A 27,031-nucleotide genomic window follows, 5' to 3' on the forward strand; every position below is an offset into this window, starting at 1 on the left:
TAATATGTAGAGAATCAGTAGGAGGAAGCAGGAGGGAAAGAGAGTTTAAGCACAGATGTTTTATTCCCGCATCTCCTACCCCCAAATGATAAGATGCTCCCATGGGAAAATGCCCCCAAAGTATCAGCTCAATTCTGACGCACCAGAAACACAACTCCTTCCTTCCGGCCAGTCTAAATCTGAGCAAGAACTTCAGCTACACACTGGGAGAGGAGGGATGGGGCCTCGAGGACAGAGGAAGGAAGGGAAGAGGACTGAAGTATGGCTCTTCCAAGGCGAGGAGCTGGGGACGGAGCAGCACACAAGGCTGTGGGGAGCAGGGCAACAGAGGCCCAGACATCGCCACTTGCTTCTCTCCTGGTTCCTTTCTTTCAAAACCAAACCTTTTAGGTGACCATGACAAGGACACGATAAGGACAATTAAGAGACTTTTTCTGCCCTTTTTCTCCCTTTTTATATTTTCTTTCTCCAGTTCACTCTCCTCCCCCCTCCTCTTCCAAATGTCCTGTATCACTACCTCTCATACTGCCTACACACCAACCAACATGGCAACCACAGACATGGATGCCTTCAGCACAGAGGAGAAAAGCCAGCAGGCATTAACTTCAATTTGGCCAGTGCTGATAAAAGACTTGGGGCTGTCTGCCTAGGACTCCCTGCTTCCCTGACTGCTCCATTTATCTAGGAAAGTGGCCCTGTGATGGCACTTTGAACTAGGTGACTTTGAAGGCCCTTTGCCAAGCTGGACCAAGCTTCTTCTCTAGATGAGTGAATCAATCTGTTTTGATCACTGATCAGTCTCCACTGACTACAGGGAACCTCAGAGTAGGCCTAAGGAATAAGAGAGAATACTATCTTTTGAGAAAAACCCATTTTAAATATAAATAGGGTTTAGGGTTGGAGCTTGGTTGGCAGAGGGCTTGCCTAAAAAGCATGAGGCTCTAGGTTCAATATCCAGCACCACTGTAACTCCTCCCCGGCACCATCTGAACTTGATATGGCTATCTCATCTCTCAGGAGGCAGGAAGATCAAAAGTTCAAGGTCATCCTTGGCTATATAGGAAGTTTGAGGCCAGCCTGGGCTACAAGAGATCTCCATCTCAAAAAAGAAAAAAAAATCAAAGAGAAACAGGTGAAGGAGATATGCAAAGAGAAACATTATTGATAAGCGATCTGAAATCCCATAAACACCCACTTTCAGTTTCAGAACCCTGGTTATAATGAAAAGTGTTTTTTGCACAAGCTGATAGATTTTTTCCCTTTAACGTTAACTGACAGATTTGTGTAAGTAAAGAGCCTTGATAAAAAGAGTCTTGTAATTCAGTAAGAACCTTCAGGTACACTGTCTCGTTCGGGACTCCCAGTACCTGGACACATAATGAGACAAATTACTCTGGTTTTTGTTTTAGAGCTTAGAAAGTAAGGTCCTTGACCCGGGGATTTGTCTTCTTGGCTTCCAGGCACTCCCTGAAAAGATGCCCCCACAATTCAGAGAAAGGTGAGGATACCAGAATAGAAAGGAGGATCCCAGAAGAGAGGCCCTGTAAGATGAGAGCGATGGGGAGAGGTAAAAAGGCTATATATGGAGGCAATGTAGCAACCCAGCCAAACTCAGGTGAGTGCAGCTGCTGGCCTACCCAGCAGGCAGATGAGAGGAACAGAACCATTAGCCCACAGGATCCTGGAGGACTGTGCACTGTTGCTGTCTTGAACCATTTGGAAAGTCTTTAGGCAGTGAATGTTAGAGTTCTCTAATAAATAATAATAATAAATATTAACAAATGGAGCTTGACACTTGGTCTCCTGACTTATTTCAGTAATTTACTCACTGCTCCAAGATGTGACTGAAATTGGAGAAAAATAATTCAGAAGTTTCATATATGTCATTTACATAATAGAAAATTAATTTTAACTCAGAACATCCAGCTGTGAAATTATCTTGTCAGTATGTAAATGAATTATAGATAAATATATGTAAATGTGGACAGGTAGGAGCATGTTATTAAGATACTTAATAAGGTTATACAATAACTAAATGCTTTTCTCCTCTGTGCTGAAGGAAAAATTTAAAACCTACCAAAAGCAGAATACACAAGAAGACTCAGAGCAATATTATTTCTAACAGGACAGATGAAAGAAAGGAAGAAAAGAAGAAAGGAAGAAAGGAAGGAAGGAAATAAGGAAGAGAGAAAGAAAGGAAGGAAGAGAGAAGGAAGGAAGACAGACAAATCATGAAATATTCATATAAAGGAAGAACAGGGAACTCTATGTAGTTTCATCTATCAGCATAGGTAAATCCCAAAACAGTTTTTGGAAGAGATTAATAAAAACTATCCCAAAGTGATAGAATTAGACTTATAAAGAGAGCCAATTGGATCCTTCCTCATACTGTATGAGACACACCAATAAATGGAGCCCCTATATTCTATACTGATGCAAATAAATCAGGAAGGGCAAGATTACAAATCAGAAAATTTAAGTAAAGTGGAACAAAGCCCTTATGATTCTGTCCAAAAGTCAGAATTATATGCCATTCTCATGGTACTAAGGGATTTTAAAGAACCTCTCAACATAGTTACTAATTCACAATATGCAGAAATGAAATCGCAATATGCATATTGAAATCGGTGAATTTATATGAGATGATACAAAATTGACTTTATTATTTATTCAGGTTACAGATATAATCAGGAAGAGACATCGTCCCATATAAATAACACACACCTGATCCCAAACAGGTCTGCCAGGTACAATGTAATGCAGGAATTGATCGATTATTGTTTGGAAATGTGAAGGCCTCAGAAATTTCACACACACAAAAAAAATCATGTCAATAGCAAAGGTTTAAAAAAGGACTTCTCTATTACCAGGCAACAAGTCAAGGAGATCATAAAGAGATGTCCTATTTGTTCTTTATATAACCAAGCACCACTACCTAAAGGAAGTAACCCAAAGGATACTCAAAGAAATGAAATTTGGCAGATGAATGTGTTCCATTTTGTAGAACTAAAATATGTAAACTACACCATTGATACCTATTCAGGTTTTCAATGGGCAATTGCCTTGAGTTCAGAAAAGGCTAATTCAGTAATCACACATTTACTAGAAGTTATATGGTCATCATGGGTATACCTACACAAATCCTGTAGGTTATAAAGAAACCCCATAAGAGTTGGGACAGGGCTGTTTTTGTTTTTGCAGGAAAATAGCCATCTTTGAAAAGTCAAGAGACCTTGGACATCTAGGTGCCTAAAGAAGAAAAGATAACTATCCAGAAAGAATCACCAAGCAAAGAGAAATCTGATTTATGATACCAATATCTTCTGCAGGGTAAAATCTCACTCCCTAAACATACATATCTCCCTACTTCTCAGTATAATAGTAGTCACAACTCACTTAAAAATCAGGGCCAGCTTTGGAGTTGGATGGTGGCTATCCTTCTCTATATCTAGCATGTTGTTAAAAGAAAAACTCAGAGTTTCTGTCTCATATCAGGAGGTGTGGGACAGAAGAAAAATAAAAGTCTAGGGACTAAGGTTATCAAAACTCTGCTTTCAAAAATTCTACTTTTCCCCATACCTACTTTCATCTCTATGGTACTTTTCTTTGAATATATGTCTATTGAAATTCAAACTTTCTGTTTTGATATAAATAATAAGCTTTCCACAGTGAACAACAAATTTTCCTACAGAAATCTTTGAAGTCTCCAGGAAGAAGATTCCAGGAAGAATGATTCCATCAGGTTCACATGATGTCATTCAGATGACAGTACCACCTAAAGATCAGCTTTGGACTACAAACTGCTCAGAACAATCTCAAGGTGGCTAGCTGAGACGATCCAGTCTCACAGACTACTCTAGTCAGGACGTGAAACAAGCCCCGCACTTTCTCATGATGCACAGACTGAATGACATAGCTACCTCTCTTAGGACTTGATAATTAACCCAAGTTTTTCTTTCAGAATCCCCTAAAGATATCATTGCCTCTAGACAATAGGAAGTAAATTTAAGATTATGATGCCCACATTCCCAAAAGGTGGGGTGGGTGGTTTTTGGTTGTGCAATGGATTATGGATATCATAAATATGATAGGATAAAAGGGTAGATTATTGAATCTACTCTGAAAAGGGGAGGATATAGATAAGATAAAAAGGTAGATTATTGAATCTATTTTTAAAAAGCAACTACTAATTTTAAATGTTTTACATTGGATTGGACTTTTTGTATATTGTGTACAAATTTTGTATATTGGTATTAATTTTGTTAAAACATACCATACATACATTTCTAATCTTATTCAAGGTATTGTACCTATACAGCTCATTTAACAATGTAATGCAAATTTCTAGTCCTTGAGAATTATTATTACCAACTGTTTAGGATAATATGAAAATATAGGCTAGAAGTTAATCACCTAATATAATCAAATTTCTAATCACATTAGGTATGTTTTCAAGGTCAAACAAAGATACATTTTAGATAGACAAGTCATCTTCAAACACTTCAGAGATCTACAGAATATGGCAGTTAAGATGTTTTAATAACCTAGGTTCTTATTTTTTATGACAATGAGACATGTCTGCTCCTGGTAGCATCAATCTACTTCAGAGAAGATAGTGGGCACTGAAGAAACTCCACATGGAATTTACTTTCTTTGTGGCAAAAGTAAGCCACTGGGAAGAAAATGCCCCTGTCTCAACTGCTGAGAGCATGATGTCCTAATAAGACAAGCAGGACACAAAATATCCTTCTTCACAGAAAAGTCAGTCGGATATGCTAGGTCTGTAGGTTGACAATGATGCCCCAATGTTGCAGAGAAACTTTGGGTGATTGTCCAGGAAGTTAACTGTTTCTGTCGTTACATCGTTTTGGAAGTTGCTTGCTTGCACTTCCTGTTTAGTCAGTTAGTATTATTCCCTTCTTGGGTCTCTGAGGGAGTTGAAGATTAGATAGTTATAGTTTATCAGATGCAGAAAGCAAGTAATGATAGAAAGTAAATTAGGTAAAAAAAACTTTGAATTCACCAAGATAGAATAGATATGAAATATTTACTCTGAACTTGTCAAATACAAATGGACTAGACATTGTTGATGTATTCATTGCCTGTATATATTGTACATAGTCATTGTACTTTTTGTATATAGTTTTCTTATATTAGTTATATCCTTTTTATTTTAGATAAAAAGGGGAAATGTAGTGGGATTTCAATTGTATTTTAATAAAGGGGTAGATACACATGGTGGTACACACATGTAATCCTGGCACTCAGAACAGAAATTCAAGACCATACTTGGTTACATAGCAAGTTTGAAGCCCACCTAGGATAATATGAGACAAATAATAAATAAAACTGCCAGGCATGGTAGTGCATGCCTTTAATCCCAGCACTTGAAAGGCAAAGGCAGTTTGATTGTTAGAACAGCCTAGCCTGGTCTACACAGTGAATTCCAGAGAGCCAGGGTTACATTGTTAGACCCAGTTTCAAAATAATAAAAAGTAACTAATTAAATAAATAATACAAAGAAGAAAGAGGTCTAAGCATTATGTCTCACATCTTTACCTCCAGCACTCAGGATACAGAGGCAGGCAGATCTCCAAGTTCTAGACCAGTCTGATCTACACAGCAAGTTCCTAGGCCAGCCAGGGATACACTGTAAGAACATGTCTCAAAAAAAAAAAAAAAAAAAAAAAGAAGGGGGGCTGGAGAGATGGCTCAGTGGTTAAGAGCATTGCCTGCTCTTCCAAAGGTCCTGAGTTCAATTCCCAGCAACCACATGGTGGCTCACAACCATCTGTAATGAGGTCTGGTGCCCTCTTCTGGCCTGCAGACATACACACAGACAGAATATTGTATACATAATAAATAAATAAATATGAAGAAGAAGAAGAAGAAGAAGAAGAAGAAGAAGAAGAAGAAGAAGAAGAAGAAGAAGAAGAAGAAGAAGAAGAAGAGGGAAATATTTAAAAATATGAGATTAGCTGTGCAGAAGTAACTTGCCAAAGAATGTAAGAGGTATTTTCAGAATAATACATCACAAAACACTGGCAAGGGCTCAGCAGTCATGTACCTGATTTCAAATCCCCAGCATTCACGCAAAAGCTGGGGTGGTGCATCTGTAAGCTCAGTTCTGGAAGGACAGAGACAAGAGGATCTTGGCTTCCACTGGCCACTGAAGCCATCAGCTCCAGGTTCAGTGAGATACTATCTCAAAACACAAAGCGAAATGCACAAGGGAGATACCCAACATTGACTTCTGGTCTCCACAAACATCCATGTTATGCATGCACACACAAACACACACACACAACATAGGAGAAGGAGAGAGAACACAAATAATTTAATGAAATTTAAATAAAAATCTCCAAAATATAAATCTCAGCAACATACTGTTTAGGAATATATATCCAAGAAAAGCAATCATTTTCAAGAAAATAACAAAACTCAAATCGATTCCCTTCACAGGAAGGACAAGCTTGGAGAAAATGGCAAAGATACCTCTGAAGTCACTGGTTGTGTTTCACTTCTTAATCTGGACAGGAGATAAAGATGTACACTTTAAAACACCCTATACTGTGTATCTGTAATAAGCTGTCCCTCATATTTATAAAATTTTTTTCATAATAAGAACACTATTTAAAATATAATCAAAGAACCTAGCAAAAGAAAGTTACAAACTGTCTCCAGCAATATGCTTTTGTAGTTCACAAAAGTCAACCTGTGCCTAAATGCTCAATAATTTTATTTTCTACTTAAAAACAGCTGTTATAGTGGCTCATTCCTATAACCCCAGCACTTGGAAGGCTATGGCAGGAGAATCATCATGAGTTCAAAATAAACCTGAGCTACAAAGTGAGGCCCTGACATACAAAAAAAGAACAAGGCCAGTGAGGTGATTCAGTGGGTAACAGAAGCAAGAAGACCGGAGTCGGAGTTCCACCCCCTGAGCCCACAGTGAAAAGAACCAACCTCCAAAAGTTGTTCTTGACCTCCACAAGTGCACTGTGGCACACATGCACCAATGCGCGCTCTCTCTCTCTCTCTCTCTCTCTCTCTCTCACACACACACACACACACACACACCTAACACACACATACACACATCATAATCATAAAGGAAAGGGAACAGATGAACAAAAGTCACGGCAGGTATACTACAGAGATGTAACTGACTTCAGAGATGAGTACACAGTAACAATGCCAAAGTCTCCTACAGTTTACAATTCATAGTAAAGTTATTATCAAAGGAGACAGCTGTAATGGTACATGTCTGCAAACCCATCATTCCGCAGGCAGAGGTTATCAAGTTCAAGGCCACCTAGGCTATATTGCAAGCTCCAGACAAGCCTGGGCTGGAGTGAGACTCTGTCTCTGAAAATGAAATGAAGGAGCTGGAATGATGAGTCAGCGGTTAAGACGACTTCCTGTGCTGGGCAGCGGTGGCTCCTAGGGTGCTCATGTATGTATGCAGCATGGACACTCATCCAGCTGGGAGATGAGGTGCCTGCTCTCCCAGGTGGGGAGAGGTCCGAGAATGTACCACACTACACACTAAAAGACCCTTCCCTGGCAGAGGTGACTGACTCAGAACTAGGCAGCCAGCCCAAAGTCAGCCAATCACATTGCCACCTGCCCACCCTTCCAGCTTTGTTCCAGCACCTTCCCCTCATGACCATGAACTTGCTGTACCTTCCTTAACAGAACGCACTTCCAGGCCCAGGGACCACACATGCATCATGTGATCATGCATTCTGTATTCCCTCTAACCTGAAGCTCTGGGAGGGTAGGAGAGGGTGAGTGTGGGCTCACGATTGTGTTAAGCCAGTTAGTGCAATCCCTGGCACCAAGTAAGGAATATATCAGAACTGTTTTTAAGAAAAGAGCAAAACAATTGTAATAGCATGTCTTCTTTTCTCAAAAGTTTTATTTTTATTTCATTAAACTTAAATAGAAATATACTTGCTTTAAGAAGACCCAAAATTATGACAAAGGAACCACGGTCATAAAAGAATCTACATGAAACCTCTGAAAGGACAATGTCACAGAATATCATGTTGGATTGTACAAAGTGTAAGGAGTTTGTAGAACATACCTGAATGAAGCTGAATTTTCCCAATAACTCCTTCTACCAATCCCAGACAAATGGGGTTCCAGGCAAGAAGTAGATCAGTGGCTAAAATAAAGCAAGAAGCAATCGTGAGAACGTATTTACCTGAAAATGTCAAACTATCACTTGCAGCATATTTAAGAAGGATCAATACACCCCCAAAAGCAGTTATAAACATATCCACAGAACACATTAGCATAAAGGACTCTGAGGTAAAGCACCAACTCTGGGTACCAGGGCAGCTACTGTGAGAAAGGAGCTGAAGAACTCCGCTGATGGAGGCAGTGCCGGGCCCTGTGGGGGAGGAAACAGGCTGCTGCAAAACGGAGGGTAAACAGAAGGGCCCACCCAGGGGCCCCAGACCCAAAGACAAGGACTGAAAATGGCCATGGTGCTGGCCACTTCCTGATTACACTCTGAAAAAAACCTTTCCCCATACAGTCATCCACAAGGCAAAGGAAACCAGGAAGCTGCTGCCCTTACCCATGACTTCTAGGATAAGCCAATAGGAGCTGCTTATTTTCTGAGCGCTACTGCATGTGTGTCCCTTATTGGAACCACACAACAGGCTACAGTGGTTTGCGTGTAAACTAATATCGTTCTAGACATCCAAAAGCGAAGCAAATTACATATCAAACACGTCGAAGGTCAAAGGGCATAATTTAACTTTTCTCCAACCTAGGCTGCAAAAGAGTGCTACGTGCATAGTGATAAATGCGACGGTTCTGATAGTTCAACAGCTGCAAAAGATTAGCAAGAATCAATGCCTGCTGGTTCAGGCCAACAAGATGGCCGAGAGGGTGGAAGCACTTACCATGAAAGCAGAGTACGCGCCCAGAACCAACGGTAAAAGGGCAGAGTCAACAAGCAGCCCTCTGACCTCTGCATATGTGCTAAGGCACATATGCTAGAAAGCTAAATTTTAAATTTTTTTTACTGACAAAATTACATTTTAATTATTACCACTTAAATTTTATTTGACTGAAATATCTGTTACTAGTAGGGAAATTATACAGTAATAGTTTAGTTTTCAAATTCATTTATGTTTTGATTTTTTTTCACTATGTATTAATTTCTTGAGTTAAGAGCTCCCTATGTAGGTAGCCATGGCTAACCTTGAACTCATGGTGATACTTCAGCTTAAGCCCCTATAGCTGGACTGCCATTTCTTAAATGTCTTAAACTGCTACATTTTCACTAAAAAACAAAAACAACACATTTCTTTGTTTGGTTGTTGCTATTTTGGAGTGCTGGGGTTACAACCCAGGGTTTCACACATACTGAGCAAGGTGTTACCACCAAGATAAACTCCCTCCAATTTCATTGTTTTTATTATCAGAATTAATGGGGGGGGGGCTTAAAGGCTCCTATATATATTGTCATTTCTAATCGTTTTTATTTTATTTATCGTGTGTTTGTGTGTGTGTGTGTGTGTGTGTGTGTGTGTGTGTGTGTGTGTGTGTGTGTGAAAGCGGGGGCACAAATATGCCGTGGTGCACACATGAAGGTCGGACAATAAGTTGGGGAAATTCATTCTCTCCTTCCACCATGTGGGTTCAGGGATCAAACTCAGGCTGCCAGGCTTTTGAGGCAAGTGCCTTTATCCACTGAGCCATCTTGCCAGCCCTCATTTCTAATCTTGACAACATTATGAGGCTGACATCAGGAGTCCCATTTTACAAGTGAAGGAATAATGCTTAGAAAAGTAATAGTCAAATAGTCCACAGGTCAGGAGGCAGGCCTGCAAACAAAAGAGAAGTCTAGTAAAGCTCAGACTCTAAATAAAAAACAGGTGTGAGTTTCAGGCCATTCTGGTCTACAAATCGAGTTCCAGGACATCCAGGACCTGTTGCAGAGAAACCCTGTCTCAGAAAAAATAAAAATAAAAAATAAAAAGCAAACAAACAAAACAAGTGTAGCACATGCCTTTAATCAACACTTAGAGGGCAGAGGCAGATGGATATCTGTGAGTTCAAGGCTAGCCTGGTCTATACAGTGAGTTCTTGGACAGCCAGGACAAGAGAGTTTTGAGATGCTGTCTCAAAATTTAAATAAATAAATAAATAATTAAGATAAGTTAATAAAAGTCTAGAGCCAGGAATGGTGATGCACTCAGCCACAGGCAAAAAAATCTACATTCCAGGCCAACCTGGGATACACAGTAAATTTGAGGCTAGCCTTGGATAATGGCAAGCCTGTGCCTCAAAAAAAAGAAAACCAAAGAGGTCTGCCAATCTGATTTGGGTTATACACCTCTGTAAACTTGCTCTAACACCTCCCTCAGAAACTACACAGGGTGCTACTGAAACAGGAAGTTTTAAATGCCATGTATGATTACAAAGTAACACCACGAAGCTGAGAGGAAAATTGGCCACAGAAGTTAAGATTCTTCACTTCAGGCCTCTGTCTGCACATTAACTAAGTGCCACGCACAACCACCCACTTTTATAAGGAACATTGCCTGAGAACAAAATTTTTTGTTTGTCTTTTTCCAGGGTTGGAGAGATGATGTGGTAGGAACCAGGTTGATCTCTGGCTTTCTTTGAGGCCCTGATGGATAAAAAAGGAAACTTCTGGAGGATATTAATGGCCTGGGGCCAGGACCCTGGGGTAGATTAAGTTTTGGATCCTGAGAACCCAATACTTCCCCAAGAACAGTGGTTCTCACCTTCCTAAAGCTGCAACCCTTTAATACAGTTCATGTTGTGACCCCCAACCATAAAATTATGTTCATTGCTACTTTATAACTGTAATTTTGCAACTATTATGAATTGTAATGTAATCGTCTGTGTTTTCTAATGGTCTTAGGTGACCCCTATTTTCATAGACCCCCAAGGGGTTGCAACCCACATGTTGAGAACCAATAACCTAAAGGGTTATGGACACTGTATGCTCGTGACAAACTTGAGTTGTCCTGTGTTCCCTTTGTGCAACATTTCTTGATTACCACCCAGCTGACTCTGACCCATTGTATGACAGTTTCTATTTACTGTCCAGCTTTTCCTACAAAATGTATGTACGTGTGGTGCTGTATTTCCTAATAACTTGTGCAGATAAGACATAGTTTATATGATCCCTTCTAGGTCCCAACTTTCCTGTCTTCCTTATCTTCTGATCTCCTGGTCCTTCCTTTCAGAAATCTGTCCCTGAAGAATGACCTGTTGGTCCAGGTCAACAGTGCAACTGTTAAGAATACTTGCTGCTCTTACAGAGAATTAGGGCCCAATTCCCAGAACCAACAAAATGGCAGACGGTCATCCATAACTCTAGTTCCAGGGCATCTGACACCCTCTTCTAATCTCCATGGGCACTGCACACTGTGGTTCACTTACTTACACTCATATGAGCAAAACACTTAGACACATAATAAGTCCTATAAAAATAAGTCCTATAAAAATCTTTTTTAAAAGAATTAAAACATCCTAAAATCATGACTTCACCTGGAGGCATAATTTTCCATTTAAGAAAATACTTCCTTACTTAAACATCAAGCTTTTTTTTATTATAAAAACACTGTAATATAAATGATGGGTTTTAAATAAGTATTTCATTTGTTTCCAACCTCATTAGCTTTAGGATATAAATTCCTAAGAATGAAATTAGTCATTACAACATTTAAAGAATTAAGGCTCTCAAGTGATGTGGGATTCCTTTCTGTATGCTGTGAATAGGTTTTATTACCATTGGATAATAAAGAAGCTGCTTTGGCCTATGGCAGGGCAGAATATAGCAAGGCAGGAAATTCAAGCAGAGATAGACGAGGAAAGAAGGCAGAGTCAGGAAGTCACCATGTAGCTGCCAAAGGAGAAGGACACAAGAACCTTACTGATAAACCACAGCCTTATAGTGATACACAGATTAAAAGAAATGGGTTACTTTAAGATGTAAGAGCTAGGAATATGCTGGAGCCATTAGTCAAATGGTGTTGAAATCAATATAGTTTCTGTGTGACTATTTGGGTCTGGGCAGTTAAGAACAAAAATGCAGCCTCCATTTACAAATGGCACCCACCGTCTGGCATGGATTCACGTAAGACCTAAAAAAGCTTAAGGGGGGAGGGGAAGAGGGCTTCTAAACCCACAAAAATGGAAGTCAAACACGGCTTCTTGGCAGCTGCATTATTTTTCAGATAGGCTCTGTTTGCTGGCCACAAGCAGGGGTGTGGGTCCTTTAAGAAACAGCTTCCTGTTTCATACTGGCAGAATGAACAGCTCTGGCTCTTTCTGGAGGTCCTGCTACAAAGAACTTAGGATTTGTGAGCAGAGTGCTACAAGTTACTTAATGGTGGAGACATAGAGCCACTGTGTCCCTAGAACTAGGGGTGAACATGACTCGCAGAGCTGGCAGTAAAGGTACCTCCGCCATTTTGAAAGGTGGAGACAGGCGGAGTCAGCACTCAGGGCCTCCGTGTCAATACTGCTTACCATTTTAAAAATTATTCCTGTTCAGAAAAGAATTTCAGATACACAACAGGATATACAGTGTGTTTAAAAAATGTATGTAGTTGGGAGAGAGAGGAAAAGAGTAGACAGTTTTAAAAAGAAATAGTTTTAAAAAATAAAACAAAGTCTTTAAAGAGATAGCAAAAGTAATATAAAAGAGTGCAGACACTCATAGATAAAAGTAGTAAAGATAATAAAATAAATATTAAAAAGTAATACAGTAAAAAAGCCAAATAAAGATGAAAAATACACAGAGAGTCTGGATTATGTATATTATTAGGTTTTCTTTGAATTTTTTCATTGAAGATTATTATTTGATTCTGGGGACTGCTAAGCTAAACCAACATATATATTTTAAATGTATCTTGACTTCAAAATTTGAGTCTAAGGATATGTTACTTTAGAAAAGAGGTTCGGCTTTTGTTTCCACAGAAGATGAGAAACTATTTTTTTCAGGCTTCCCTAAAGATGCCATTGCCCCCAGATAGCAGGAAGTAATTTTAAGAACACAATGCCCACATTCACAAGAGGTAGGGTGAGTGGTTTTTGGTTGCTCAGTGGATTATGGATATTTGTCATAATTTAGAGGGTTGGTTACAAGTTGTTATTGGTTGTGTTCAAGAAAAAAAGGCTAAACAAAGGAGATTAGAATCAGGGATTCCATTCTAAAAATGGGGAAAGTATCTAGAAATGATAGGATAAAAGGACAGATAATTGAGTATGCTTTTGGACCAAAAAACAACTACTAGTCTTAAACAGTTTATATTGATATGGATTTGTATATAATGATACAAATTTGAGATTAGTTTTGTTAGAACATACTGTATATGCATTTCTAATCTTGTTCAAGATATTGTACCTATACAGCTCATTCAACAAAGTCATGTAAATTTCTAGTCCTTGAAGGTTATTATTACAAACTATTTAGGATAATAAAGAAATGCAGGTTATTAGTCACCTATTACAATCAAACTTGTATTCATGTTAGGTATGTTTTTAAGGTCAAACAAAGATATATTTTTAGACAGCTGAGTAGTCTTCAAACACTTCAGAGATCTATAAAATATGGCATTTGAGATGTTTTAATAACACAGGTTCTTTTCTTTTTTTATCACCAATCTACTTCAGAGAAGAGGATGGGTGTTGAAGAAGCTCTGTATGGAATTTACTTTCTTTGAGATAAAAGTTAGCCACTAGGCAAGAAACTGCCCTTGCCTCAATTGTTGACAGTATGCTGCCCAAATCAAACAATCAGGATACAAAAGAAACTGACTGCTGAACTTTGCCAAGACAAGGTGGGACAGTTCTTTAAAATCCTATTTCACAGAAAAGTCTGCCAGATATGCTAGGCCTGCAGGCCAAAGATGGATACCCCAACACTGCAAAGGAATCTTGGGTGACTGTCTAGGCAGCCAGCTGTTTCTGTCATTTCTTAGTTTTGAAAGCTGTTTGCTCTGCACTTCCTGCTTACTCAGTTAATATATCCTTCTCAGATCTCTGATAGAGTTGAAGACTAAATAGCTATAGTTCTCCTTTTTATCGAATTAAGAAACTCACAGAAGAGATGTAAAGTACATAAGGTTGAGAGACATAAAAGATAGTTTTGCATTGGTAATACAAATTAGGATAGAAAGTGAATTAGGTATAACACTTTGAACTCACCAAAACAAAATAGATTATTGAGTATTACTCTGAATTTGTCAAATGCAAACGGACTGGACATTGTTAATGTAATTCTTACCTGTATATATTTATTATACAATAAATATAGTCAAATAAGTTAGTTAAAATCTCCCCCCCCCTTTTTTTTAGACAAAACAGAAGAAATGTGTGATATTTTGATCGTGTTCTGATAAATAAAGCTTGCATGGAGTCAGAGGGTAGAGCTAGCCACTAGCCAACCAAAATTAACTACAGAGGTTTTAGAGGACAGTAGACAGGACAGGAAGTAGTAAGGCGGGACATAGAGGAATTTGGCTCTCTGTTTGGAAGAAGGAACAGAGGGGGCAGGGAGTACTGGTGGCTTCTCTGCTTCTCTGATCTTTCAAGGCTCTTACCCCAATATGTGACTCCTGAATTTTTACTGATAAAAAATAATTGGAATAACACTTCAATTAACTACTTTTATATCTGTTACTTTTAAATGCTTTAACTTTTATTTCAATAGCAAGCTTGTCAACCCTATATTAGATATGTCAAGTCTCACATCTGCCAACACAGATGTTCCTGCTGAAGAAACAGGGACAGCTCCCCTAACCCTGAAACTCTGACCTCCAAAGGTCACAACTATAATGAGCTTTATGGACAGGAAGTAGGACTATCTAAGATGTGTTCTAGAATCTGTCCTTTTGTTAGGGAAATACATATCAAATACTTGCAAGGACATAGGCTCAGAACATATAAAAATACAGAAGCAGGACAGGGAATATCATTAAAAGAATGGTACTTGTCTAGGTTCAAACAAGCTGGAGAGATGGCTTAGCTGGTTAAGAATGCTTGCTGCTCACACATGAGGTCTACAGTTTGGATCCCAGGACCCATAACAAACCAGGTGTTCAGCCCCCAATTCAGGGGTGGAGGTGGAGACAGAAGAATCTATAGGGTATAGATTCTAAGAATCTAGCTAAGAAAACACAGCCCCAGGTTCAGGAAGAGACCCCGACTCACTGGAATAGGTCAACAAAGAAAGAGAAATACAAATACCTCCTTCTGGTCTCTACATGCAACCCCCACCCCTCCCACAAGGGCAGACACAGATATAAGCAACACATAAATAAATTTAAAATAATATTTAATACAACAACAATAGATTAATATTTAGGTAGCATAAGACCAGTGGGTTTAGTGGAAGTGTGAGTAGGACTGGGAGTTAACTGAGGCCAGCTGACGAGAGACTTAAATAAAGGACGAGTCGGCACTTCCTGGAGACAATGACATAAGTGAAATAGTATTACAGCGTGGATTTTTATCTCAGTTGACATAATGAATGCTCACCCAAAAGTTAAACAGGGCTCTCAACTGTCTGAGGTCCACAGGGGAAAATACTGTTCACACCATGGCTTGATGATCACATTCAAATAGGCAAGTGCCAGAAATAAGGCTTCATGAACGGAGGATGGGGACAGGAAAACCAGCAGGCTACTGCAAAATCGTGGCTTGAAATGACAAAGAAGCTTGGGAAGTGGGTTGGTGGTGCTGAGTCACCATGTAGTTTTCCAGCATCTACATGTGGCTCTCAACCACCTGAAACTACAGTTCCAGGGGACTTGATGCCTGCAGACACCAGACATGCATGTGACTGATGCACATGCATACATGCAGACAAAATACTCACACACTGAAAATAAATAATCTTTTTTTTTTTTTTTTTAAGAATGAAGAGAAGGGTGTGATGGCTTGGTGGGGTCAAGTGCTTGCTGCAGAAGCATGATGACCTAAGTTCAGCTCCCCAGCAACCATGTAAAAAGCAGGACACTGTGGTACATACCTGTGATACCAGTGCTAGGGCAGGGGACACAGTAAAGACAACAGGATCACTGGGCCTTACTGACAGCCATTTAACTGTGGCAGGGGAGGAGGGCCTCCAGGTCCAGTCAGAGCCTGATCTCAAAGTTAAGAAGGCAGAGAACAACAGAGGACACCTGATAACCTCTTCTGATCTCCACACACACAACAGGAGACACACTGGCACACATACATGTGTATACCACATACTCAAAATGAATAGATAAAAAAATAAAGTGTAACACACACACACACACACACAAAAATAAAAAAAACAAGTTAGGCAGTGGTGGTGCACACCTTTAATCCCAGCATTTGGGAAGCAGAGGCAGGCAGATCTCTGAGTGCGAGGCCAACCTGGTTTACAGAGCGAGTGCCAGGACAGCCAGGACTACACAGAGGAACCCTGCCTCAAAAAAGTTTTACTTGACTACATCTTCGCAGTAGCAGCTTCTGGCTAGCTGGCCGCTGGAAGAAGAGGCTACGCTAGGCCAGTGTGGCACAGAAGCTGGGAGGTAAAGTTCATGATTCCCTGGCTCACACTGGAAAAACTAGAGTCAAACTCCCAAGGTGGTCAAACGGGAGAAGACAGGCCAGGCCAAGGGGCCAATGCAGTACAACTGTCGCTTTGTCAACGTTGTGCCCACCTTTGGCAAGAAGAAGGGCCCCAGTGCTAATTCCTAAGTCCTGTTGTGATTCTGGCACTCTAACAAAGCCACTTTGCCCAGAAAAAAAAAGTGGAAAAATATGCAACACCTCAAAGGACACTGTAGGAAGGACAGGGAAGAGTAATGATTGTATACCAGAGATTATACTGAGGTCTGGGGATCCAGCTCGGTTGGAAGAGTGTCTATGTAGCATGTACAAGGCCCTGGGCTCATTCACAGCAGTGCATAAAACAGGCATGCCTATGATCTCAGCACTCAAGAGGTAGCAGTGGGGTCAGGACTCTGCCTCAAAAATAAAAACCCATGAGAGGAAACAATGAATGGAGGAAAAAGAAGGTCGAAAATGATATCCAAAGTACAGGCACAAAAGTTAACCTTGAGAAGGAAGGAAGATATTTTTCTGGGAAAAAAGATGAAAGGCTAAATATAGAAACAGAGAAGCCAATGAGTGTATCCAATGGCACTGGCTGAGTGAAAATGAGAAACCAAGCCCTCTTTGCTTCAGCGAGGGGACAGACATGGCAACAAGATGAGGATCAGCACAGGGAGCAGGAACGCCAGTTTGTAAATATTCTATGTGGGCTTATGTGCATACATGTTTTAAGATTAGTTTCAGTATTTACTTATGTATGTCTATGCACAAGCATACGGGTACCCACTGAAGCCAGAAGGCTCTGGATCCTCTGGAGATGGAGTTACAGAAGGTTTATGGCACCCAGTGAGTGTGCTGGAAACTGAGCCCAGGTCCTCTGCAAAAGCAAAACACCTTCAACTGCTGCACCATCTCTCCGGACCTACATGTGCTTTTTAATTCAGGATTTTGAAGAAAAAAATGGTATCAGTCCATCAATAAATCATGAAATCAAGTCTGTGTAGTGAAATAAACACTAACAGCAGTGAAACAGTATTAGAACAGGGGGAAAAGACACACTATAAAGAGAAATAAAATCAGGAGCCACGCATGGAGGCACAGACTTGCAATCTCAGCCCTCAGGAGGTGGAAACAGAACTCATGTAGGTTCAAAATCAGACTGGGCTATACAGAGCAGAACAGGTTATCCAGGGCTTTATAGCAAGACCCTTTCTTTAAAACAAGAGAGGGGAAGGGGGAGGGGGAGAGACCACACATTAAGGTTGATTCTGGTAAGCACACACACATATGTATCTAGTCACCAGATCATGACATCAGAACATACTGCTTAGGCTGGGGATGTGACTGGGTGAGAGTAGATTCCTAGCATATACAAGACCCAGTACAGCCAATTTTTAAAAATGTTTTAAGATACTAAGGTGTCTGGAAAAAGTCTCACGGAATCATGTCATTTATTTACCTAAAATTACATACAATACATACAAGTCTGTGTGTATACATACACATATATAGTCTAAATGAAGTTATCCCACTTGGGCTAGAAATGTTCCCCACAAAGCCACAGACTAACCAAAACCCCCAATACCAGACATGTGAAACCGCCTTTCAAATTGTTGGTCAGGGGAGCACAAGAGACTCCTCAAACAATATGGACTTTTGCTACTACCCTTATTTATCTCCCAGAGACTGAAGGTAAGTCCTGTTGCCAAAGACACCATGCACTTTAGACACAAGACCTGGAAGACTTGAGCTGGATCTGACTTGAAAGTCTCCTACCTGAGGACTTTCACAGTACCAGAAGGTACTTTTCACCATGTACCTCAAACAACTGAAAACATTTAATGCTTTTGCATGAAGGGTCATTATATCAAACTTGTAAGTTATTTTGCTCAAATCTATGTAGTTGCTAAATATTTTGACCAGTTAATTACTAAGGTCTTTTTAAAAATCCCATGCTTTGTTTACTTGTTCCTTCATAATTTTTGCTTTATATGATTTTTAAAGTTTTATTTATTTCATTTTATGTGTATGATAATTTGCCTGCATGTATGTATGTTTACCATATGTGTGCCTGGTGCCAGTCCACAGAGTCTGAAAAGGGAGTTCAATTCTCTGAAACTGAAGTTATAGCCGGTTGTGAGTCTCCACACAGGTACTGTGAGCCAAACTCAGGTCCTCTGGAAGAATATCCAGTGCTCTAACTGCTGAGCCATCTCTGCAGCCTCATTGCTTTATATTTTTGAAACAAGCAGATATAGAGATTTAGGATAATTCTCTCTTCCCAGTAAATTTCTGTTTATCAAAATTACTGCCTTTACATCAAATAAATTTTTCGCTAGTTTAACATCAATGTGAAAGAAACACATTAGGCATTAAAAAGGATAAATACAAACATTGTTAATCCAGTTCTACATCCTTTATCCTCGAAAACAAAGTCCAAAATTCCTTAGAAAGGCTTTTAAGTAGATGGGGGGTGGGGAGGATATGGGCTTGGTGGCCTTTAATTCCAGGATTCTAGAGGCACAAGCAGGGAGATCTCTGTGAGTCCCTGGGCAACCTGGTCTAAATAGTGAATTCCAGAACATCAAGGACTACATAGAGAGACCCTGCCTCAAAATAGATAAATGATTCTTAGAAGAAAGCCTTTTAAGCCCTTATCTGAGCTATCCCTGACTGCCTTTCTCTGCCTCTCCACTCATCCAGGCCTGAAGTCACCCTCCACTCATCAAGGCTGGGTCTGGAATGCTGCTCCCCAACCACTTCTGCCTGCTCTTCATTCTATCCTCAGGTAAAGGGTTACTGGTCTTCAAGACACATTCCTCAGTCCTCCCACCCTAAGAGCTGGTCAGACTTTGCATAACAAATTTCTACCTCAGCATCTTGCCTTGGTTTAGTGTATCTAATTATTGACTTGGTTAACTCCTTGACTGCATTGGAACTCATGAAGAACAGGGAGCTCGCTGAGTCGTTTGCAGGTTCAGTTAGTGTTCCCATTGTGTGGCACAATAGGTCCTGATCAAGCAACCACATTGGAAAGGCTCACTATTTAAGCCGACAGAAACTGAATTCATGTGGTCTAGTTCAGATATACCCATCAAGGCTGACAGGTAAAGTGACGGTCACCGTCATCCAGCTGGTTAACATCAGAACACAGTCTCCCATTCTCAGTCCAAGGAAGCTCTAACATATCTCCAGCACCACAGGTCCTCTTACCAAATAACCCCTGATGTAATATTTTTGCATGTGATGTGAGTTCACTATCATCATTCCAGCTGCCCAAGCCGAAACTTACAAGACACCCAGAATGCCTTTGTTGCTCACCAAGACCTACTGATTCTCTCCCCTCCACATCTGATGATCGCCACACTTCTCTGCATACCTAATGCCACTGTCCTTGTCCAAAGCCAAGCCTTTTACCCCATGGACCACAGAAAACGCTGTTATCAAGACTGAAGAGATAGCTCAGCAGTTAAGAGCTAGCATCAGCCCTGTCTTACAGAGGAGAGGACCTACACTCAGTCCCTAGCATTCGCGCCAAACAGCTCATAACCTCCAACTCCTAGGGAATCCTATGTCTCTGGCCTCCATAGGCACCTACACACACACACACACACACACACACACACACAAATAAGTAAAAGTTAAAATTTAAATAGCCTCCAAAAAAACTAAATTTTGTCTCCTCTCTCTCTTTGAAAGCCAAGCAAAGTTTACTCAAGGTAATACCATTTTATGAGAGTCTAAAGCAAACACTCGGGGCAGAGAAGTTGCTAATTTCAGCAGCTACCTGTTGGAAGAAAATGAAGAGGGGAAAAAAGCCACGCCATTTGAGTTGACCAGCATGGAGGGCAGCTACAAGGGAGGAAGTTTTAGAGAGAGTAAGGAAGACCTGAGTACCAGAAAAGGCACACTTCGGTTCTGGCCAGCACCCAAAAGAGACAGAAAAAAGGGAAAGGAAAGTTGCATCTTTCAGAGTCAGCTGGGCAGACCCAGCAGAAGCTCATGGACGCTTACAGGGCCTATACTATCGGGTGGGTCTGGGAAGCAAAATCATTCAGCCTGTCTCTAGCATAGCTTGAGGTGGGCCTATCTTCCTAGTGCTGGTCCCTGTGATAGGCCAGCATGGCAAGATTAACACTTATGTTTCGGTAGCACAGAATGCTAGGATCCAGCAAGTTTCTAAACAAACAACAGGTACTGAATGTACTGAATGCACAGAAGACTCTTACACACTTTAAGAACTGTTGGGTCAGGAGGCAGAAAGGTAGTGAGCTGTAAGAACACACATGAGCACCACCACCTGGCTTTGTTTTGTTTCTTTTTTTGAGACAGGGTCTCACTAGGCTGGCCTCAGACTCAAAGATTCCCTGTCTCTGTGTCCTGAGTGCTGCAACTGAAGGCATGCGCTACCACGCCTGGATGATTTTTGGTGGGTGCTGGGGATCAAACCAGGGCCTTGAGCACATTAGGCAGGTACTTTACCACTAAAATACATTCCCAGCCTCAGGTTTTACTCTGCAGCTCTGCCTGGTCTATTCTCCTACCATATTTGACCTTAGAATGTACAATATTTTAAACATATTTTAAAAAATATGATGTGGAGGCCAGAAATGGTGGCTCAGGCCTTTAATTCCAGCACACAGGAGGCAGAGGCAGGCAGACCTCGAGGCCAGCCTGGTCACAGAGTGAGATCCAGGACAGCCAGGAATACACAGAGAAACCCCGTCTGGAAAAACAACTGAACAAAAAAGGAAAAATTGTTGTAGAGGTCAGAGGACAACTTGCAGGGGTCAGTTCTCTCCTAACACTCTAAGAAGGAAAATTAGGTCATCAGGCTTGGCAACAAGCACCTTTACCCAGTGAGCCATCCAACAGCCCCGGAGTGTCACTTTTAGTCAAGAGACACAAAGATACCTGACAAAACCTGAGCTACCCAAGGAAAGACAGAGAAAACAGTGGGGAGGGAAAAAAACACTTTTTTATTACTTAAAGGACACGTAAGAGGCAGAAATAGCACATTAATAGTCGTGATAAATGTAATCACTTTCAACTAACCAAACAAAGGGCTATTGAACCCCAAATCCTGTTTCGTTCACCTGTGTGAACCTGGGACCTGGAACAGTGCTTGGTGCCTAAGAGGCGTTCACTCAACAGTTACTCAATGAAATGAATAAATCAAAAGACACAAAGGACGAAAACGGATTTCTCCTAACAATTGGTTATTTCCATAACCTACTAGCAAGACTAACATTTTAAGGGTGTTTGTTAGTTTGTTGTGCATAGTACTAGAGCACAGATGCAGGACCTCGCATACGCTAGGCAAATATTCTAACACTGAACCACAACCCCAGCCCAAGATTTTATTATTTTTAACGACAAATCAAAACACTAGTCTTTGCTATATTGGCATTTTTAAAACAAATGCATTGATGGGCCAGAGAGATGGCTCAGCGGTCAAGAGCATTTGCTATTCTTGCAGAGTGCCCAGTTTGGTTCTTAACACCCATGTGGCAACTTACAACCATACTTAACTCAAGTTCCAGGGTATCAGACACCTCTTCTGGCTTCCAAGGGCACCCAGGCATGTACATAGAACACACACACACATGCAGACAAAACACTTATACACATAAAATAAAAAATAAACCTTTAAAAGCTAGTAATGAATAAATTTATAAATGCATTGTCAGGCAAGGAGGTGCACACCATTTTAATGTCAGCACTTAGGAGGCAGAGGCAGTAGGAACTCTGAGAATTCCAGGCCAGTCAGGGTTACCTAGTGAGATTTTTTTTCTCAAAAAAAAAAAAAGTAAAGTGTTGGTCTATCAATAAAAATAATAACTAATGATAAATGTGATCCCAAGAGACAGGAACCAGTGAGACCTAAACAGACTGTGTAACTGGTCAGGAAATAGAGGATCCATGGAGTTCTGGAGCTGCTGGAATTGATCGTTTAGTACAGCATGCAATGGACAAGCTGTATGTGTATGTGAATATATGCATGCATATGCACATCTCATGTAAACACGAAATACATTATAATCTTATTCTTCACTCAGGAAATAAAACAAGCTTACACTAGCAAAACCTAGTGTATAATGTGGTAGATGGTAGTAGTCTGGGCATCCGCAACAATGAAAGAGTTGACACTGTCAGCATTTTTAATGGCTAGTCTAGAAACAGAATGGACCAGAATGGCAGAGAAAGTGTCCATGCCTTGTGCCATCCCTCCACAAAAAACACCCATGTAACTGAACTGCTCCAACCATTTATAACCTGTCCTTCAACTAGTGGCAAACAAATTCAAAGACGAACATTTTAAATTCACAAATAAGTTTTAAAATTTAGTACTACCAAAGTTACATAATAAGAACTCTTTACAAACCACACAAGTATAGCATTTTAGAAATAATGCCAAATTTTAATTTGTGAAATAATAAAGTGGCATACAGTCAAATCCTGTCATTGAAACAAGCTCAGCTATTTGACCATTAAGTCAACACTTGCACTAATTTCAAGACCATCTGGCAGGAGTGCACAGCTTCTATTTTCATATGCCCTTCTCTTCCTAGTACACAAAAAACAAGTGATTAAGCACTGTGTGCCTGCAGAGAGCATGAGTCATTCATTCCAAGATCCCAGAGCGAAGGCACTCCCTCAAACCAAGAGCCCGTGGATTCTATACAGCTCAAAGGCAAGTTTCAGCTGCTCTTTAAAAGGGGGCAGACAGTTTATGCATATCTAATCAGACCCCAGTTTCACTTCCTGCTAAAGACAAAAGCTATTATTCCTCTGACACTCACCAAACCAAAGTCAGACTGATGAAGAAAAGAGCTTTAGGATGAGGAACTGAAAGCTCCAATTGTTAGCATGTCATGCTTTGATTCTCAGAATTTAATGAGGCGAGAAAGCAGGTGAAGTAATAACTTCATTCAGGCACCATCTTAAAGATCAAAGTTTGATCCACAGTTCCTCAACCTCCATAATGGTAATTATTTCTCTGCCAGGCAGCAAGCTGAAGAATTCATCCAATTCCGAAGTTGTGGCAGGTGGTGATTTCCCAGCGTAAAACCAAGTTCAATGACTATCAACCCAGGCTGCTTATTAATATCATCTAGGCGGCCTATAAACTGCTCATGTCTGGGCTCACCTTGGAGAGATGTACTTAACTGACCGGGACGGAGGGAGGGAGACAGCATAGACAGAACTGTTAAATTCTTTTGACATATAGGTGATTCTGACATATAGGTGGTTCTGACATATAGGCAGGTTTAGAATTAGTTGCCTAAGTGATTATAGATCCCTGGGAGGAATCCACCTGAGTAGCTTAGTTTTACTCTATCAGCCTGACTCATGAATGATGCATGGGACATGCCATCCATGGAAACTGTAAAGATCAAACTCCACAAATATTACCTAATATAGAGAGCTGGCATTAAAGCTGGCCTAAGGTACAAAAAGAAACACATATCCAAAGACAAGGGGAGGGATGTCAGTCATTACGTAGAGAGTTGGCCTAGCGCCCATGAGTCCTTAGGTTTAATACTCAGTGCTATAAAAAAACCAAACAAGGTGAAGTACTTCTGTAACTCCAGTACTCGGGAAGGGGAGACAAGTTATCAAAGGTCAAAGTATCCTTGGCTGTATAGTGAGTTCAAGGCCAAGGAGGGAGGTAGTAATCTGAGAGAAACCCCAGTATTTTCCTTTCCTCATTTAGACACAGCCATTAACAAAGATGCACAGAGCTATATAAACTCCAAACACTCAACAGATACAACCTTTCTCTCAGCTGGTTTTTAAATAATTGCATCTTTTTTCTGAAAAATTTGAAAAAATTATTTAAAACTCTTCTGTATTTTGTTTTAGGATTTCTTGTATAGTGTATACTACTGTGGGCTAACAAAAAGCTTATGTCGTCAAACCCACCAAACCCACCACCACTGCTGTGAATTCACTGTTTCACCTGGCCTTAGATGAAGAACAGCTTCCATTTCAGGAAAAACAAACAAACAAACAAACAAAAATCCACGAGTGGGAAATAGAGGAAAGTGGTACACCATCTTACAGTCTGCCAGTTAGACCCGACTTGTTCTCATAGGCTCCCCATCCTCTATGGTATCCTGCTAGAACGAAGGTGTTATACCTAAAAAGTGTTGTTTCAGCTGGACATGGCAGTGCATGTCTTTGACCCCAGAACTTGGGAGGCAGAATTCTGTGAGTCAAAGACCAGCCTGGTCCACATAGGAAGTTCCAGGGCAGCCTGGGCTACATAAAGAGAGTCTATAACATGAAACAAAAACAAGGTATTATTTTTGGTAAGTTAAATTTCCACAGCGCACAAGCTTGGTGCCTTCAAAAAAGCCTTTTCACTTTTATAGGGTGATGTGATCTGGCTATTTAGAGATAAAGGAACGTCACAATTAAACCAAGGAACACCTTTCTTACCATTTATTAGGAAGGAAACGGGGGTAAGAATCACTTAGACCTCAAACCTCAAGACTCAAATTAGTGAGCCAGGCATAGTGTTCCCAGCACTCCACTTTACATTCACCCTAGTACTGTGAGACAAGAGGATCAGAAAGTCAATGTTACCCTCTGCTCCCTACTGAGTTCAAGTACAGCTAGGGCATGTGACACCCTGTCTCAAAACAAACCCAACTCAATCTTGCATATAACTTCGTGTAAAGGCTCTAAACTAGTGTCTGTTTTTAGAACCCCTGTGGGTTTCCTCCCTGGACCACACTTCCTGCTAGTCTGGTAGCAGGGTTATCCATCTTTTTACTTTGGCACATACCAGGTAGACAATCTCCAATCAGTTCTTGCTTTTGTTTAGTTTGAGATAGGGTTTCATGTCACCCACACTAGCCTGAACCCCCTAGGTAATCATGGTCATTTGAATAGGTATGACCGCCACAGCCTTATGTGTTGTTATGCTTTGCCCATAGGGAAGTGGCATTATTAGGTGGTCTTGCTGGAATAGGAAGTGTTCCTTGGAGGTGGGCTTTGAGGTCTCATATGCTCAAGCTACATCCAGTGTAGCAGTTTTCTTTTGCTACCTTTGTATTAAGATGCAAAACTCTCAGTTCCTTCTCCAACACCATGTCTGTCTGCATAATGCCATGTCTCCTGTCAAGATGATAGTGGACTAATCAGATGTTTTCCTTTATATGAATTGTCATGGTCATGGTGTCTCTTCACAGCAATAGAAACCCTAACTAAGACAGTGAGAGAGGATGACTTTGAATTCCTGACCCTCCTGCCTCCACCTCCCAAATTCTGGGATTACAGACTTGTATCAGCATTTTACACTGGGTTTTATGCAGTACTGAGGATAGACCCCAGGGTTTTGTGCATGCTAGGCACAAATTCTGTCAGCTGAGCTACAAACATCTCCAGCCCCCAACCAATAATTTTTTTGAAAGACTAAATTACTTCACAGTGTAATTTAAAAGACAAAAGAAACACAATGCTAAATTAAATGGGAGGGCTCTTCTTCAAGAAATGAGAGTACTGGAAAGTTAGGAAAATGTCACAGCTCTAGAAACGAGTCTGGGAAGGCAGGCTAGCACACCACCATCCTCAGAAGCTCTTAGTGTGCCCACCACAGCCTTCCTGGGCAAAGACAGTTACCCTGAGCTCAGAGTACGGTGAAAAGGATTTGTATCTGGCATAAAAGCAATGTTTAATTATGTGAAACACCAGGAATCTTATACTCATAAAAAAGGAGGAAAAAGCCCCTTAATGTTACAGTTAGATATTATAACTGTCTAAATGAGATATATTAGTACTGCATAAATTATGAAATTTAAAGCTCAGTATTACTTTAAAAGAAAGTGAAAAGTTGTTTGAAAAGAACGAGATTCCTTAAACAAATTAGTATATCCTGATGCATCTTACTATTAAGTTAAGGAAATACAAGAGTAAATTTGAAAGAACCTAAAACCAAAATAAGCTTTGGGTTTTTATTGTTGTTTTTTTTAAATATCTCACACATGTGTTTATGTGGGTATATAAAAGACAGAATCTCACTATGTAACTCTGGCTGGCCTGAAACTCAGAGATCTGCCTCTCTCTGCCTCCCAAGTGCTAGAATTAAAAGTGTATCACTATTTGCATCTGAATTTTTCTTTTTTTTCTTTCTTTTTTTTCTTTCTTTTTTTTCTTTCTTTAGTTTTTTGAGACAGGGCTTACAGAAGCTCTGGTTGTCATAGAACTTGCTCTATAGACCAGACTGGCCTCGAACTTAGAGCAATCGTCTGCCCCTATCTCCAGAGTCCTGGGATTAAAGGCATGCACCACCACCATGCAGCTATAATTTTATTAAATTTTTGAGAGTTTAATAAAATATATTTTGTTCATATTCACCCTCCACTTGATGCTTTGGTGTTTCCAGACAGCAGTGTTTCATGTAACTGAAGATAACCTTGAACTTCACATATAT

The 27,031-nt window shown here is 40.4% G+C and overlaps 1 protein-coding gene across 2 annotated transcripts in view; it reads right to left on the reverse strand.

The window, feature by feature from the left end:
* Window positions 1-27,031, reverse strand: part of Inpp5f (inositol polyphosphate-5-phosphatase F) — a 91,931-nt gene that overhangs the window by 57,228 nt on the left and 7,672 nt on the right. For both annotated transcript variants that reach the window (XM_048455114.3, XM_048455112.3), the window contains exon 2: window positions 8,090-8,170. In XM_048455114.3, coding sequence (XP_048311071.3) covers window positions 8,090-8,170 — 81 coding nt within the window. The remainder of the gene's footprint in view (window positions 1-8,089; window positions 8,171-27,031) is intronic.

Source organism: Myodes glareolus, chromosome 7 (genome assembly GCF_982192425.1).
Source record: "Myodes glareolus chromosome 7, mMyoGla1.1, whole genome shotgun sequence".
NCBI classification, from domain to species: domain Eukaryota; kingdom Metazoa; phylum Chordata; class Mammalia; order Rodentia; family Cricetidae; genus Myodes; species Myodes glareolus.